This window comes from Cyprinus carpio, chromosome B7 (genome assembly GCF_018340385.1).
Source record: "Cyprinus carpio isolate SPL01 chromosome B7, ASM1834038v1, whole genome shotgun sequence".
Taxonomy (NCBI): domain Eukaryota; kingdom Metazoa; phylum Chordata; class Actinopteri; order Cypriniformes; family Cyprinidae; genus Cyprinus; species Cyprinus carpio.
In genome coordinates this window covers 26,793,288-26,810,854 of record NC_056603.1, presented here as the reverse complement: position 1 = coordinate 26,810,854, position 17,567 = coordinate 26,793,288, and the positions used below count along the sequence as shown (strand labels likewise).

The window sequence follows — 17,567 nt, the reverse complement described above, 5'->3', positions numbered from 1 at the left end:
AAAACAGCAAAAAGCTTTGCGAAGCACCAAAACTTTGCCCTCTACTGTATTGTAAAATGGTTTATAACTGGAAGCTTTTCAAGACGTTGCACACTAATGATATCTTGTGGTCAAAGGTGGAAAAAGGTACCTTTTTATCTTTTTACAAAAGGTACCCAGACGTCACCGTTTCATGTAATAAACCATTTTTTGCTAAGAAAACCAAATAAAGCAATAAAAAATAAAAATGTCACTGTACCTATTCTGAGTATGAAAAAATGAGTCTTTAAATAAATTAATAAAAAACTAAGCCTGGCTAAAGTAGGCATATATGATCAAACTAGAAGAATATTATTATAATAAATAAATAATAAAAAAGGGTATTTGGACATCATGTGTCATCAAAGTACCACATGAGCAAAACGAGACCAGCCACCTAGGTCAGGCACTGCATTTGTTCAAAATCGGCTGCGAAAGCCTTGATGTTGACACACTTTATTCTTATTGGTCAGATTCTGTGATGACAAGGACGATGAGTGTTCCGTGTTATTTCTTTGAAAGGTTCCTGTATCACTTTTTCTATCCACAATCTTGCTATCCAAAATTTTTATGCAAAAACATGTGAATTTCAGTTGCATCCACTCCTTCGGCTACAATCAATGCAAAAATCGCATGGCCTGCCATGAATGACATTGGTCCAGCATGCTACAGAACGCATGAAGTGTCTGACTTGACAGCCTTCTCTTTACACAAAAAGTACACTTCCATAATTTACTTAAAGTGTTCTATTTTTGTCTCAGAGACCTGCTTACCGGTACATTCACATCTGATTATTCATCTTGCTTGTTCACTGTTTGTTGCAAATAAACTGCACTTCACTTGCAACTGGATTTTGAGTTATTATTACGTGACAGAAATGATCTGACCAAGTATGGATCCAGCAAGTGTCGCGGAACTTAGAGACATTCTTACCAGCAGCAATACTCATATGGAACAGCAGGAAGAGCAGATCATGGCTACTGGTCATGCTGTTCAGGCCCTAGTAACGCAGGTCTCGGATCTAACCACTCAGTTCCGACACTTAAAGACTGAATTTGCCCAACAGCCCACTCCGCTTAATCTGGACGAGCAGCTCCCTGGGGAACAGCAGTGTGGGAGCAAAAGCACCATTGTTGCACCAAGCACAGTGGGACATGTTTAGGCATGGGCTAGCCGACTGTATCATCAATGAAATTTACACTCAAGAATTACCCACCTTACTAGACGGATTGAGAAGGTTTGGCGAAGAATACAGCTGGTCATCTCCTCGATCCTGAGCCCATGCAGGTGGGCAGAGCTCACCTTTCACGGGAGGAGAAGGAGAGACGCCAGGGGCTGTGTCTATACTGTGGTACTGCAGGTCACATTGCAGCACAGTGCCCAGTAAAAAAGCCTGTCAGTAGGTAGGAGGCTACTGACAGGTGGAGTCACTGTTGAGAAATCCTCTTCTACTGTAACTCTTCTCCCTGTTCAACTACTGATGGGTTGGGTCACATTCACGTGTAAAGCCCTGGTAGACTCTGGCGCAGAGGGTAATTTCTTGGATTACAAGACAGAGCTTAAGCTAGGAATTCCTGTTGTTCCACTCAACCCGCCCATCTCTATCAGCACTCTCTGTGGTCAGTCTCTCCCACCCGACACCCATGCCATTGAGTCGGTGATTCTCATCATTTCAGGCAACCACACCGAGACCATTTCTTTTTTTTTTTTTACTGATTCCCCTTTGGTTCCTGTGGTCTTGGGTCCCCCCAGCTCTCATGCCACAATCCCAACATAAACTGGCGCCAAAACACCGTTTCTTCCTGGAGTGAGTTTTGTCATGTTTCATGTTTGTTGTCTGCTTGTTCTTCTGTGTCTTGTTCTGTGTTACAGGATGGACATATAGATCTGTCTAACGTGCCCATTGAGTATCTTGACCTGAAGGGAGTGTTCAGTAAGTCCCAGGCTGCTTCTCTTCCTCCGCATCATCCTTATGACTGTGCGATAGATTTATTGTCAGGTATGTCTCCGCCAAAGGGCAGGTTATACTCACTTTTCACTCTGGAAAGGGAGGCCATGGAGAAATATATTTCTGATTCTCTTGCCTTCCTTTTCTCCTGCAGGTGCGGGGTTCTTCTTTGTGGAAAAGAAAGAAGGTTCCCTTCATCCTTGTATTGATTATCGAGGGTTGAACAGCATCACGGTAAAGAATACCTATCTTTTGCCGTTGATGTCTTTGGCGTTCGGGAGTCTGCAGGGTGCTTCCTTCTTCACAAAGTTGGATCTTCGTAATGCCTATCATTTGGTATGCATAAGGGAGGGGGATGAGTACAAGTCCGCTTTTAATACCCCCAGGGGGCATTTTAAGTATCTTGTTATGCCGTTTGGACTGTCCAGTACTCCCGCAGTCTTCCAGGCACTGGTCAATGATGTGCTGAGAGACACGGTCAATCAGTTCATATGTGTCTACCTGGATGACATATTGATTTTTTTCTCGTTCTCTCCAGGAACATGTTCAGCATGTCAGGTTAGTGCTTCAGAGGCTGTTAGAGAATGGGCTTTTTTTCAAGGTGGAGAAATGCGTTTTTCATGCACAGTCTGTCCCTTTTTACGTCACATTATGTCATCTGAGGGAGTACGCATGGATCCTGACAAGGTTCAGGCTGTGGTAGATTGGCCAACCCCAGATTCCCGCAAGGCCCTGCAGAGGTTTCTGGGCTTTGCCAATTTTTACCAGCAATTTATTCGTAATTAGAGCTGACTAGCTGTCCCTTTGACTGCCTTGACCTCCACAAAAAGATGTTCAGGTGGTCCAGCTTGGTTGAGGCTGCGTTTTCCTAACTAAAGAGTTCAGCTCCAATTCTTGTTGCCCCTGATCCGTATCATCAATTTGTGGTGGAGATCGACGCGTCAGAGGTGGGGGTTGGCACGGTTCTTTCCCAGCATTCTTCCGCGGACGGCAATGTGCATCCTTGCACGTATTAGGGTTAGGTAATTTTAGTATGTAATTGCGACTTTGGTAATAGAGATGCTGGCAGTCAAGCTTGCTTTGGAAGAATAGCGCCATTGGTTGGAGGGTTCGGGGGAACCTTTAATAGTCTGGATCAACCATAAGGACCTTGAATACATCAGGTCTACTAATAGGTTAAACTGTAGTCAGGCTCGTTGGGCTTTATTTTTCAGTCGCTTTTATTTTTCCATTTCTTATCTTCCAGGTTCTAAGAACATCAAACCTGGTGATTTATCCCGTGTTTGTGACCAATCTGAACGCCCATTGTCTCCTGAGTTCACCTTGCCACAGAAAATCATAGTTTCTACAGTATAAGGGGTAACGCCTCTGCCTTATAAGGGGTAACGCCTCTGCCAGGGTGCACACCAAGTTGTTTGTTTGTTTGTGCCAGAGGAATTACGGTCATTGTTCCAAGGTAGCTTTTCAAACGGGGGCTAGTCGAACAAATTTCTCATTAAATGTGTTGCCTCTCTGTGTAAATTCTCTAAAAAAATGTGTAAAATGTGTAAATTCTCTGTACTGTGATAAAAGAGTATCACAAGGCTGAAAAAGCTTTTTTCAGGAACAACGTTTGGATTTGAAATAAAAATAATGGATAAATGTTGTGTTTGTGGCCTAAACAGTCGCGGATCAGTAGCGGACTGCAAACGCGTCCTGTGTGAAAGCACAATGAGTCCATGCTGCTTCTGCACTGCATACATAACGCACATGAACGGCATGTGCACTGCAGACAGAATATGTGTGAAACAGGCGTCAGACTTCTTTGCCATGAGCAATGAAATGAAATTACCAGTAATGCCTGGTCATGTCTTTCATCCAGATTTTCAGGAAATGTTGGACAGACCTGAGCATTCCATTACATTGAGGGAGACTGTTAAAAGGGCTTGCGGCAATCCCCTGGCCTTTAAGCAAAGGTTTAGAACACCTCAAAGGCCGCAACAGCCTGCCTGGCATGATGTGGTGGCCCTGCTGGTGTCCAAGAACATAGCTTTCATGTCAACAGTCAGAATCCCACCTCACTTCCCCGAAGGATTTGTCCATGGTAATTCATGGGTATCGACTGTAGTTTCACCTCTTTTTTCAGGGGTCCAAATGACTATTGTCAAGGATGCCCTTTTGGAGCAAGTATTGGTGGAGGAAGTTCAAAGTGTGTTGAAAAAAGAAAGCCATTTCAAAAGTGCTTCCCAGCACACAGCACAATGGGTTTTACTCCACAATTGAAAAAAAAAGGGTGGTTATTGGCCCATTCCTGACCTCATGAGTCTCAACCAATAGTTAAAGGTACTCCCATTCAAAGGATAAGGAGGATACATTGTCAGGAAAGAAATAGGTAAGAAGAGGTGTGGCTGTCTAGATTAAGAATGGGACATACAGGGTTGAAATCAACACTGGCACTTATGGGTTTACATAAAAAAAAAAAAGCGATGTATGTGGTGTATCTGAAAATGTATACAATTAGTTACATTTACTTAGTTGTTATACTTACTAGGATTTTTTAAGTTACAGCTAATTTTAAGCGTGTAAAACAATTTACTTACTGCTATGAGTAAGCCTTACTTAAAATATTCACGTAGCCACAACAAAACCGATGACACCAGTGGGAGGCACTGTGTCAATGTGTTGATAATGTGCAACAAAACAACAGAAGAAGAAATAAGGAAGGTTAGCGCATGCGCGTGCAAGCAACATTTGCATTTATGCACCGAATTTGCTGAAACTGGCAGTGTTGCCTACTTAGCGACTTTTTTTCGACTTTTTCACTATTTTTAGCGAGTTTTCAGACCCTTCTAGTGACACATTTTCCAAAAAGTAACTAGCGACAAATCTAGAGACTTTTTCTGTTGTTCTTGGAGACTTTTGATGACTTTGATGTGAAAGCACATATCATTCTTACTCTTCTCAATGAGCAACGGGTGCTGCCGTGGGCCCCATCCCCGTCCCAAAGCACTCGCTGGCAGCCCAGTCCTCGTGCAGCAGTTACTCCCAGCTGCAGTCAGAGCAGATGTTCACCCCTCCGTGTCCAGACCAAATGAATTGCGCATGCCGGAAGCCGCCGCTGGCTGATCCTGCCCTGGTTTAAATTCAGAGTGATATGTAAATGTAAAATGTTTTTTGTCTAATGGACAAACCTTAGTCATTTTACATGCAAATATAGCAGAAATCACAGCACAGCCCACATGAAAAAATACTATAGTAATTTATAGTAAATATTGTTGTGTTTTTTAACGATACTATAGTAAAGTACTTGAATTAATTTGTTGTGGTAATATAACAACTATAGTAATATAAAAAAATTACTTTAACAAATTAAAAGCTAACGTATACTACAGTATTTATTACAGTTTACCAGTTCTCTATAGTTAATACTACAGTATGCTATAGCATTCATTAAAGTTTTGTAAATACTGCAATATATAGTATAATACGCTTTACTATAGTATGGTTCAAAAACACTGTAGTATTTACTATAAATTACTGTAGTATTTTTGCATGTGGCAGGTACAGCCTTTTTCATGTCTTATGTGTATTTGATTTTATCAGACGATGACTCAATTATAAATCAGGATTTTTGTACAGATTAACATCTTGAAAGGGAGGGCTGGGTAGTCTTAAAGGACCACATTTCAGTCACTATTTCATATTCATCCCATTGTCTGACAACAGAAACAGTAAAATATATAAATGAAAACAGTTTTATAGAGAATTTTGCGACATTAAAATACAGTATGAGCACAGAGAGACAAACAAATGTAAAAGGCAATACGACAATGATGTCATGAATATGCTAATTGGCGCGTGACATCATCTAGCGACATTTAGCGACTTTTCAAACTGGCTTTAGCTATTTTCCCTTGAATGAAGTTGACAACACTGGAAAATGGGAAGAAGGAGAGCGACTGCTTGCATTTTTACCACTGGACAAAGACTGATTACGTCTACACAATAATAATAAGGTAAGTTTAAAAAATAATTGTGTGTGAATGTATCTTTCTGTGTACTACTAATTTTAACTGACTAACTCCTTGTCACCACCATTTTGTGACTGTACCTTTAAGGTTTAAACTTAATTAGCTTTTTGTCTTGCAGTAATTATTTATTTGCTGTGTTGGAGCATATTACAGTGATACAGAGGAAATGCTGTTTTTGAATGGGTTTTATGACTGAGACCTCAAATAGGTATGTATAGAAATGCCCTTTCTTTCTTTCACATTTATGCATTTAGCAGACACTTTTATCCAAAGCAACTTACAGTGCATTCAGGCTAAATTTTTTTTGTTTTTACCTAACACGTGTTCCCTGGGAATCGACCCCACAACCTTTTGCACTGCAAATGCAATGCTCTATCACTGAGCCACAGGAACTTACTTTCTTTCTTTCTTTCTTTCTTTCTTTCTTTCTTTCTTTCTTTCTTTCTTTCTTTCTTTCTTTCTTCTGACAGAGACGAACAGAGAGAAACAGACAGAGAGAAGGCCCTAGCCCAGTAGCAATACAGTGCCTTTTCTTTCATTTTCTCTTTCTTTTCTTTTTTTTTTATTTATTTGTTAATTGACTTACTTACTTACTTACTTACTTCTCTCTCTCTCTCTCTCTCTCAGTAATCCTTGTAAAGAATGTGAATATTAAGAAATGAATGTTATCTACAAGCCACAACACTGGTGGACCTTGCCTTTAACTGAATAATTATTTTTCATATTTAGGACAAGTGTTTGTGGCAACTGCTTTCTCTGAACAGCAGTCTCATCACACAGGCCTCAGTAGACTGGAGGTGAGGTATTTTATTTTAGGATGTTATACCCAGCAGTAGAGTAGTGTTTGACTCCATAATCTCTGTACTCTACACTTTATTTACAATTTCAAATAATTTCTTGTGGATGCAGTACACCTGTAACCACTGTATGTCTTATCTTTATTTTTTATATTTTCCTGCAGATCTAAGAGGACATTTCACACCCTACAACCCCTAAAATGTATGTTGCTACCTTAATTGTATTCAATATTTTAAAATAAACAGTGTGGATGACTTTATTGACACTTTGACAAATATTTGTACTGTAATTTTTGAATGTCTTAAACTTTACTTGTATCTTTTTTTTTCTTTTTTTTTTTTTTTTTACTTCTAGAACCTAGATTTACAAAACTGTAACCATCTGAGCCCTACCTGTTTTACTTTGTGATCACCCCAGATACTTCTACTACTAACCCGCTTTGTAAGTTCTCATAGTTACAACTTAACCAGTATCCTTCCATCTTCTAATAAGTCAGGGTGGCCAGCATTCAGTCAATGCATCTCAACATGACAACTTTCAAGATCTTGTAGATGCAACAGCCAGATCCCTTCATGGGGCAGCCAGTCCCACAGACACTGTCATCCAGAATCATTCAGCAGTCTCAAATGGAGAGTTTTCCTGAAGAATATGCTCAGCTTCAAGAAGGGAAACCCATCTCCTCAAACAGTTGTCTGAAGACATTAACTCCTGAATTTGATTCTGACAAGCAGCTGATTAGAGTGGGTGGACTCCGAAGATGTCACCTACTCCGCCCTGACATTCTTCACCCAATTGTCCAAGATCCAGTCCATCTGGAAGATGCTTCTGGATCTTGAGAGGTCATCAAGCAGTTTGTTCAATTCAGCATCAGTTTACTGAGTGTCAAAGGTGGAGTGTCAAGCCCAATATACCTAAAATGGCTGACTTACCCCTTCCAGCCAGCCTTTTACTCCACAGGCATGGACTGCTTTGGCCATTTACCATCAAAATTGGGCACCGGAACGAGAAACGCTGGGGTATAATTTATAAATGTTTGACCACAAGGGCAGTGTACATCGACCTTCTCTCTCAAGCTGACACAGACTTTTTCCTCTTGTCTCTACGTCGATTCATCGCATGTAGTAAAACGCAGCCTAATTTTCATTTCTTTTTGGGTGAACCAACCCTTTAATTTATTCAAAGACTCATTTATTCATACTTTGAATAAGTACAATGACATTTGTATTTTGTATTGCTTTATATGGTTTTCTTAGCAAAAATTGGTTTATTACATTTCCACCTTTGACCACAAGATATCATAAGTGTGCAACATCTTGAAAAGCTTCAAGTAAAAAAAAAAAAAAAAAAAAAAAAAAAAAAAAAAAAAAAAAAAAAAAAAATTTATATATATATATATATATATATATGATATAGAGGGCAAAGTTTCGGTGCTTTGCAAAGCTTTTTGCTGTTTTATAAACCAATCGAATTGGGGGTGGGCGGAGTGACATGTTTTGCCCCGCCCCATTGTCCAGGCTGCACAATGAAATACTTGCTGCTTCTTGCAGATTTCTCAAACCAGAAGAAACATCAACTAAAGTAAGAGGTACTGTAGGCTAAAGTCTGAGTTATATTAAAGCTGTAATGTAGTTTACAAACTAAAACTAAATATTGCCAAAAGCTAAATTTACATATTTTATGTAGCCTGACTTGTTTAGCTTCAATTTGTTCAGCTTTTACTTTCTTTAGTTTGTTGTAGTTAAAGGCTGTTTGTTTGATAGAAACCATATGATTCTGTGCAGTGTTAAATCTTACATTTAAGAATAGGCAGTTCTTTGATTCATGTTCCTCCTCCTCAGGCAGTGTTTGAACACACAACACAATGCAGTCCAGAGACAGTCACAAGAGGGGTCTGGGGAACATTGACTTTAAAGAGACTTCTTTGTACAGCCCTGAAGACCCTGATATAATATATCTGCAAGATAAGAAACCTTACCGCAACGCCCCCCCCAGAACCAAGGCCGCTATTTCTCCTCTGTCCTTCCAATGGTCTATGCTCCCTCAAATGGATGATGTAATCAATTTCTGCTGTGAGATAGCAAAGAATAGTCAGATTGAAGTGGCTGTAAAAAAATCTAAAAGAGGAGCTGCTGCTGCTGGGGGAGGAGCTTTTATAGGGGGGCTACTTGGAGGTCCACCCGGTATATTTATTGGTATGTACACGTTTTATTTCTTTTCACTTACAAATCCGAAATCACTTCTTAACCACAGAATGGTGCTATGATATAATATTTAAAAAATAAAAACAAAAAAATAAAAATTGTATGGCTTGTTCTCTGAAGCCAAGCCAGTATGTTGACTTTTTTTGTAATAACCTCTAAGCAAACACTAAAAGGAAGAACTTTTTACATCCATGGAACCTTTACATTGCACAAAAGGGTCTTTATAGGCTAGTGGAAAAAGGTTGTTGAAATTTTTAAAATGTACTACACACTATGGAAAAATTGTAGTTCTTTTAAGAAATATTAACTGAAAGTGAAATAAATAAAACACTTCTTTGGAACCTTCATTTTTAAAGTGTTGTTTAAATATTACATTTGATTGAACTATATAGAACATATGGGAAATTCATCAGTAAAGCCAATGTTTAGGCAACTTGCTAACTTTATATGATCAACTTTAAATTTCAAGTGAAGAAAACCACTTATTGTATAAATTAATAATTGTGGACATTATATTTAGTGAAACAAGTGCTTCTTTAGCAGTTTGCTTCTTTGTCCTACTTGATCTTCTGTTGTCATATGCAGGTGGTACTTTGGGAAGTGCTGTGGGATGGTGGATGACTAGAGGCCAATTCCGTCCTCTTCATCAGATCATAATGGAGATGTCTCCTCAACAGAGGAAGAAACTGTACTCTCAGATCATGGAAAATCTGAAAAATCTGCCATGGGATAATGTGCATAAACTCCTTCAGTTAGTGATGAGTAATCCTTCTCTAAATAAGCAAGTACTTGATGTTTTAGACTCTTTTGCCAAAAAAGAGCTCAGAGCCAACGTGAAGCATGGAAAAAAATAGCATCTTATAATTACACCTGGGGCCTGTTTCATAAAACAAGTTTACCAAATAAGCCAGTTTTATTTCATTTAGTCTGACTTATTGTCATGTTTTGTTTCCAAATAAACCAGTTTTAAGAAACAGCTTTTATGAAATTTTTCTTTATTATAAACAAGTAGCAGCCCTTCAACATCCAACAAAGGAGGAGTTTTGACAGGTGCCTTCGATTTATTCTGCAATAAACTTAATTGCTGAAGTATTTGTTGTCTCTCTTTTTTTAAATTTTGCAATTTGCATCACAACACCGTGTTCACCCAGTAATTGACTGCATAGCACAACAACACCACAGCATCATGACACCGTAAAACAAAGAAAACAAACAAACATGAATGAAAGAAAAATAAAACTCAACAGCCACAAAAACAAACATTCAGTGCATTAACAATACATTTATTATTAAAATTAAACTATCATAACAAAGAAATACATGAAAAACAAACAAACCTCGCTCTGCTTGCCAAAGAGATACTAAAGTTGAAAGCTTGAATCATTCTCCTGAGCTGTACCTGTACCCAAGAAGAAGTAACGTGGAATAATATTTGTTTTATTCTTTTTTTTCTTGTTTTAACAAACAAAGTGAGTTAAAGGGGAAGGTCATTACACTCCCACCAAATCATGTTACAATAAACAAAGAAAACAAATCATGCACAATTTCAAACTTCAATGACCTTTTTCAACAAAACGCATGACATACAAAAAATAAATAAATTCACACCATTCAACATCCAACGGGGATGGGGTGAGGGGTGGGGGGGGGGGTATTTGGTGTGCTCTGGAGGTCCTTCTGGACAGACACGGGACAGTGGCCTCCTGAGTGGAACCCATTCGGGGGGACATGGCGGGTCTGGGGACTCAGAGGCCATGGCCCCAGCCCCTACCTCTACGGCTGTAGCCTTACTGTCCAGCCCAAGTGGCCCAGAACCAATATTTTGTGTGAGGAGGAATCCCTACAACCACAATCCCCTCAGACCCTGGGCTGCTATTTCTCTCCTGCCCCTCCAAAGGTCTGTGCACCGTCAAACAGATGATGTAATGGCACTCTGCTGTAAGATATCAGAGTGGCTGTAAATGCTGCTGGGGGAGGGGCTTTTTTAGGGGGGCTACTTGGAGGTCCACCCGGTATATTTATTGGTATGTACACTTATGTTTTATTTCTTGTCATTTACAAACTCTGACCCACTTCACTTCTTAACCACAGAGTGGTGCTATAATATCATCTATAAACAATTGTATGGCTTGTTCTCTGAAGCCAAGCCAGTATGTTGACTTTTTTTGTAATAACATCTAAGCAAACACAAAAAGGTTCTTTATTGGCATATATGGTCCCATGAAGAACCTTTAACGTCCATGGAACCTTTCTAGGCTATGAGGAAGTTTTTACGTCCATGGAACCTTTCTAGGCTACATCATTTACCGCTATCGGCACTACATGTGACGTTCTATTATATGAGGAACTAATATTATAATAATAATATACTAATAATAAGTAAGTTATATGGATAAATAATAATAATAATAATAATAATAATAATAATAATAATAATAAAATAAATCTCAAAGAAATAATTTCATACAGGTTTGATAAATTTAATGAGTTTGAGTAATAGTTAACGTTCAGATATGCAAGAAAAAGACTCATCTTTTTCGCCTGCACTTAACCAACTAATACTTGTACTTACCTTTTCTTTTCTTGTCTATCATATTCTTAAAAAAAAAAAAAAAAAACGTGCATCTGTACTAGACTAACTGAGACATGTCATAGCACTTGTATACCGTTGTTGTTCTCTTGTTGATCTGATTGCTTCTATTGTTCTCATTTGTAAGTCGCTTTGGATAAAAGTGTCTGCTAAATGATTAAATGTAATGTAAATGTTATATGATATAGTTGGGAAGTTATCACCTGAACTAGAATCATCGTTGAATTTGTGTTGTTCTTTAAGACTGGATTGGAATACACTACACAACTCAAAGTCTGAATAGATTTTAAAACATTAGGCATCACTTACCAACTTTGTAAATAGCTGCCAAGGAAAACTGCCATTATACACTAAACAACTGAGGATCTTAAGACTTCAAGTGGTTCCAATCACAACAAACTTGCTAGGAGATGCGTGACAAATGAAAATGATATTTGTTCTAAAATCGGCTCAAAATATCGAACATGTTTGCTATCCTCTGACTAAATCGAATCAGAGACTTAAACTAAAAAAAAAAAAAAATCAGAATCTGTAAGTCTGTGGAATCTGTCAGCTCAAATTTGCAGACTGGCTCTGATTTTGTCAACTAGCACTGACTTGTTCAAACTGTCGGGGGGAAGTCGGGCAAAAGTCATGTAGTGTATTCCAGACTGTATGCAATAATCTATTCATATGAAATATATTTGTATTGGTAGAGAATTAAGCTAAGGGACTAAGCTCAAAGCAGGATCTACCTAAAATAACACTAATCACTATAACAGCGACTTAAATTACTTTATTTTGATTCAATAATAAATACAAAACTATTTTAACATAAATTCTGAAAGCTTAGTGTTATTTGGGGGCTACACACTGTGCAAGATAAAATACTGTATAACTCTAATTGTAATTGCAACATGATTAACACCACATTAGTTCATAACTGCAGGAATAACCCATTAACACATTACACATTACCACATTATTGTATTTATGTTTACCTAGTACCTTATATGCACTACTGTTCAAAACATTAGGATTGGTAAGGTTGTTATTTATTCATTTTTTTTTTTCACTCCAAAAAGTCTGTTATGCTCATCAGTGCTGCAGTTATTTAATATTGTGTATTTAATAAGTGTAATTTATTCAAGCAGTCATTACTCCATTTGGTGCTCAAAAAACATTTCTTTTCATCAATGTTGATGTTGTGCTGCTTAATATTTTTGTGAGAAAAAAAAATCAGGTTTCTTTGGATAGAAAACTCAAAAGAACAGCGTTTATTTGAAACAGTATTTTTTATGCAACATTTTGAATGTCTTTTCCTTTATTTATTGCATCATTGCTGAATGAAAGTATCAGTCTCATTTATGACATGTTTGGTTTTGTCATTTTTTTTAATACACTTCTTCGAAATGAGAAGCGGCTGGCCATTAAACCACAGTGCTGCACTATTTCTGTACTGTGCTCTGTCACATGGTTCACAGTACAGTGCAGTTCATGTGGTTTGCTTGAAAGCAGAAAACTTACTCTTAGAATAGCCTCTCTGAGGTTATAACACTCACACACTAAAAATACACACTACAAATATAGGTACAAACACCAATTTATCAAATGAAATACTTCAAACAGTCAAAAGTAGAGGGCAGTGAATTATGACTTAGTTGTACTTCAAGAGTGCTGTCAAGGTTGGTTGTTTGCCAAGAAAAACATAACAGCTTCCTCATATCAAGATGTGTATGTATTTTGCTGTTTTTCTGATTGTTAGGATGTTTAGTGCTTTGTATGATTTATAGTGGTAAAGATGGAAGTGTGAGAAGTATGTAAATACATTTATGATTTGCATGCACTCGATGACTTTAAAAAATAGTTCACCAAAAAACAAAAAACAAAACAAAAAAAACATCTGTCATTGTTTTACCCACCTTCATGTCATTTCAAACCCAAATTACTTTCTCTCTCTCTTGTTTTTTTCTTTTCTGTGGAACATTAAAAAAATATTTATAGAAATGTCTTTGTATTTTGTGTGTGTCTGTTTGTTTGTTTGTTTGTTTGTTTGTTTGAAAGTCAGTGGCCACCGAGACAGTTTGGTTACAAAATTCCTCAAAATATCTTCTTTTGTGTTCTACAGAAGACAAAACAAGTCATTCAGGTTTGTAACAACACAAGGGTAAATTATATATTTTTTATATATTTTGTTCAACTATGCCTATTCCTTTTTTCAATGTAAAAAAAAAAAAAAAAGTTTTGCAATTTCTATGTAGTTCATAATATAATGTATTCTATCTTGTGCATTTGTAGTCACGTTAATTGTGTATTTACTCTTTCAAAGTAATCTTTGAACTTTAGAATTAACTTTGCTTCACTTGATTCCCAGAATGAAGCTCTCAGACTGGATGCGCTGGAGTTTCTTTACCACATTGCAGTGGACTCATAGAATTTTGCTGACAGTTTTCTTTGGTAATGGTTCTCTGATCAAGTGGGTTGTGTTTCAACACAATGTGTGGGTTTCCTGAGCTATTTTCTTCTGTCTAATAATAGGAACAAGTTAAGCATGTGAAAGTTGAACTCAGCTGCTGAACTGGTTTTGTTGGTTACTGTAGATACATTTTTACACAGTGTGCCAAAATTCCATCATAGAAATTATGTTGCAAAAGAGAAAAAAAAAATGTAAGAGTTGTTGACTTTCTTCCTAATACCATATGCATTGTATACAGTTCTCATAAGAGTGAAAAACCATTTCAGCCTATATGTGCATATTTCAACTCTCATGGGAGTGTTTTACTCTTCAGCTCTCTTGCCTTGGTAAAATTATTCTGAACTGATGCTTTCTCTGATTACTTTCAGAGTAATTGCCTGAAACGAAGTAATTGTTTAAAAGATGTAAATGTTATTTTTGTTTTGTAAGCCACACAGTTCATTTGACTTGTTCAACCATGCTTTTAGTACACTCTAAAACAATATGGTTCTGTTGGTGTTCTTAGGTCTATTTAGAAACGTATCCTTCTTTTAAGAATGGTTTTATTCTGAAATTCATGTGCACCTGTGAAATGACACTGAAGTTGCAGACTGATATCAGAAACATAATAATGAAGTAACCTAAACAAAAGAATTATATTACGAAGATTAAACCCAAATAACTAAATCTAGAGTCAAAATAATGGATTTTTTTTTATTTCTATTACTCATCTGGTCATCTATATGTTATCACAACCAAATGTGAAGCAGAAAGTTGAGTGATTAACACCCTTCTTGCATTCCTCTCACTGATCTATATAGATATATAATGTATAGATATATTACATTAGATACATTACAATAGTGTTTCCACCATGTTTCATATCGCATTAAGAGTTCCACTTGTAAATGTGATTTACTCTGTCATTTGTTATATTTCAACTTCTTTTAAAGTGCACAATATTTCCTTACTTTTTAAATCTGTAAAAAAAAAAATAAAAAAAGAATTTTCAAAAAATGTTCAAGCACTTTGTAATACATGTTAAATAACTTTTAAATTATAACTTGTTTAAACCAAACAAACTCAAAACTGAGTTTTTCCTCTTCTTATCCAAAGTCACTGTCAAAACCATGTAAATGATGGGATTTATTAAAGATACATGATCAGTCATGTGTGTCACTTGGTTTGATGGACCACTAATTATCAATGATTTATCAATTTATTTCCATTAATAACAATTTAGATAATGTCTATTTTGTCTATTTTGTAATTTAATGCCAGGGTAACATGCTATAATATATAGAGTATAATATCAATGTATACTTTTTTTTATTATTATTATTATTTATTTAGAATAAATAGATTTTTTTTAGAATATATATATAAAGCTTTATGATTAAGTTGAATTAAAATTTAGTTATTGAAAAAACTGGATTAAAATACTGAAATTATGTCCTGACAAAGGATGTAATGTTTGTATGTTTATTGCAATCTTGAGTAATACTGTCTACTTTATTAACTTTGATAAATTAAACTCCATAGGCCTGCAGTTAGAAGTGAGAATACTTCTGTTGAAGATACTGAATTTAATATAATCCACACTATAGCATTTAGGAATGTTTTAATTATTTATTTGGTTTATAAATAAACATGTACACTCACAAAATATGATGTGTGTGTGTGTGTTTAATACAGTCACCAAAGTATTTTATGATAATGCTTATTTATTGTACTGATTGCAAAAGTCACATTGTTCCCTTAATACTATACAAGCTATAATATAAACATTTGTTATACAATAAAGTTATAAAATATATATATATATATAAAACATAAATACATACATACAAATACATGTGCAAAACAGAAGTCATAGAAGTGACTCAAATACTTTAGTGCAAAATACTTTTTAATTACTGCTATTCATCTCTTTCTATTTGTTTTTGTTTTTTTTGTGTGTTGTTATGTTTTTTGGGTTTGTGCCATAGTTTGTTGTGTTTCAGCATAGTTCATGATAGTACTTCATCACATCTGTCAGGTTCAGAGTCCACTGACGGGAGGATTCCTGTGCTCAGGCTTTATGTCGCAGTATGGGGAGTAATCCTCATCCTCTGTGCTCTTGAACCACTTGGTGGGCACCTGGTACCCCTGCTCACAGGACTCGTCATCACTGGACGTCTCATACTCACGTAGCGTTGGCGTGTCCTCTACGGAGTTCTTCTTCCAGTGCTTACCCTTAGCTCTCTGCATTCCTTGCTCTTTACCCTCATGAACGCTGCTCACACAGGCCTGGCAAATTCTCACCGGTCTGGAAGAGATGTTTGGTATCAAGGCACGGCTCTTTGAGCAAGCTCTACATACTATATAACCGCATTTCCGGCAGTGGTGCCTCCGATTGGCAACGTTAAATCGCTTCGAGCAGCGCATGCAGATGGCTGATGCCATGTCAGGGATCCAGGTGGCAGCGAAGTTCTCTGCAGAATTGTCAGAGGGGAGGCCCTTAGCTTGCACTAGGAGGGACTTGTACTGCTCAATGCGTCCCATCCACGCATTCTTTTCCTCAGGTGAGGCTGCCGACACGTAGAAAGACTTGCGTGGCGTGCGGATGAGCCATTGGTTGGGCATGGCCATTCCGTCTTCCAGATCTTCCTGCTGCACATCCTCCAAAGGAATGATCTTCTGATTATTGTTCCAGCGACCAGGCACCATGATGCTACCATAGACCAAAATGTCATTGAAGAGGAAGAACGCTTTGGGTTTGGGTCCACGTCTGCACAGCTTTGACAAGCAGCCCTCTCCCACCAGAATACGCCCCGGTTTGAGAAGCATCTTTCCGGTTCGGCCGAAGGTGCTCTCCACTGCCTGGATTCGCTCACGGTTCTGAATAGTAAAGATCAGTTGTTCTTCCATTTTGGTACTGCCTGTAAAATGTAAAAACAATGAAATGGTCAATTTGATTTCGATGGACTTGTAACCCTTGGATGAATTTATCCAACATGTAGGTTAAGTTATTGATTCTTATCAGTACTTTCGAAGAACTTTAAGCCCTGTTGACTCTAATTAACAAAATTATGCAATACACACACAAAATAAATGTTTAAACATCTTAAATATTAATTTAGCAATACCTGATTGCTGTGAAAAGCAGTGAATTATCGCTGGGTAAACAGACTCTGTATCTGTTCGCAGTTCTTTTGTCCTTCGAGCTCCAATAAAAATCGTATAAAAATATTCCTCTGTGTTCGGCACTAGATCACTTCTAGATCACTTCTTTCTCTGGGCAGGTTGTTGGAGACAGCCCTTTTATAGTGTCGTGAGCTTGTCTTTCCTGTTTAAAAAGGGGAAATTAAATTTCTGTTTTTGATTCTTAATATTTTAGTATTTTTTGACGTTGTTTGTTCTTGACTGGCACAAACTAAGACAAATACTCAAGACATGTAGATACAAAATAAAATGTTTTGACCTAATTTCTTGTCACTAGAGTCTTGTGTGAAGAGGTAATATATACTGCCAAGACATTATTTAGACCCCTTGTTCATCAAATTGAATGTAACACTTATTATTTTTT

The 17,567-nt window shown here is 37.2% G+C and overlaps 2 protein-coding genes across 2 annotated transcripts; one reads left to right on the top strand and one right to left on the bottom strand.

Moving 5' to 3' along the window:
* The first annotated feature begins 8,316 nt into the window (after positions 1-8,316).
* Positions 8,317-10,034, top strand: LOC109054922 (protein C19orf12 homolog). The gene is made up of 3 exons (XM_042726875.1): positions 8,317-8,359; positions 8,613-8,966; positions 9,561-10,034. The coding sequence occupies exons 2-3, from the start codon at positions 8,636-8,638 to the stop codon at positions 9,827-9,829; spliced, it is 600 nt and encodes a 199-aa protein (XP_042582809.1). The 5' UTR covers positions 8,317-8,359; positions 8,613-8,635; the 3' UTR covers positions 9,830-10,034.
* A 5,961-nt stretch (positions 10,035-15,995) lies between these two features.
* On the bottom strand, positions 15,996-17,276 carry plekhf1 (pleckstrin homology domain containing, family F (with FYVE domain) member 1). Its single transcript, XM_019092859.2, has 2 exons — positions 17,128-17,276; positions 15,996-16,920 (listed from the first exon to the last, which is right to left on the bottom strand). Exon 2 carries the CDS (start codon positions 16,907-16,909, stop codon positions 16,040-16,042), a length of 870 nt encoding a protein of 289 aa, XP_018948404.1. The 5' UTR covers positions 16,910-16,920; positions 17,128-17,276; the 3' UTR covers positions 15,996-16,039.
* Between the last annotated feature and the right edge of the window lie 291 nt (positions 17,277-17,567).

What these genes read in the sequence shown, in the direction of transcription:
- LOC109054922 (XM_042726875.1), top strand. Translation starts at nt 8,636, where the DNA reads ATGCAGTCCAGAGACAGTCACAAGAGGGGTCTGGGGAACATTGACTTT. An exon ending in TCCACCCGGTATATTTATTG is followed by an intron (nt 8,967 to 9,560) that starts GTATGTACACGT and finishes TGTCATATGCAG; the next exon opens with GTGGTACTTTGGGAAGTGCT.
- plekhf1 (XM_019092859.2), bottom strand. Translation starts at nt 16,909, where the DNA reads ATGGAAGAACAACTGATCTTTACTATTCAGAACCGTGAGCGAATCCAG.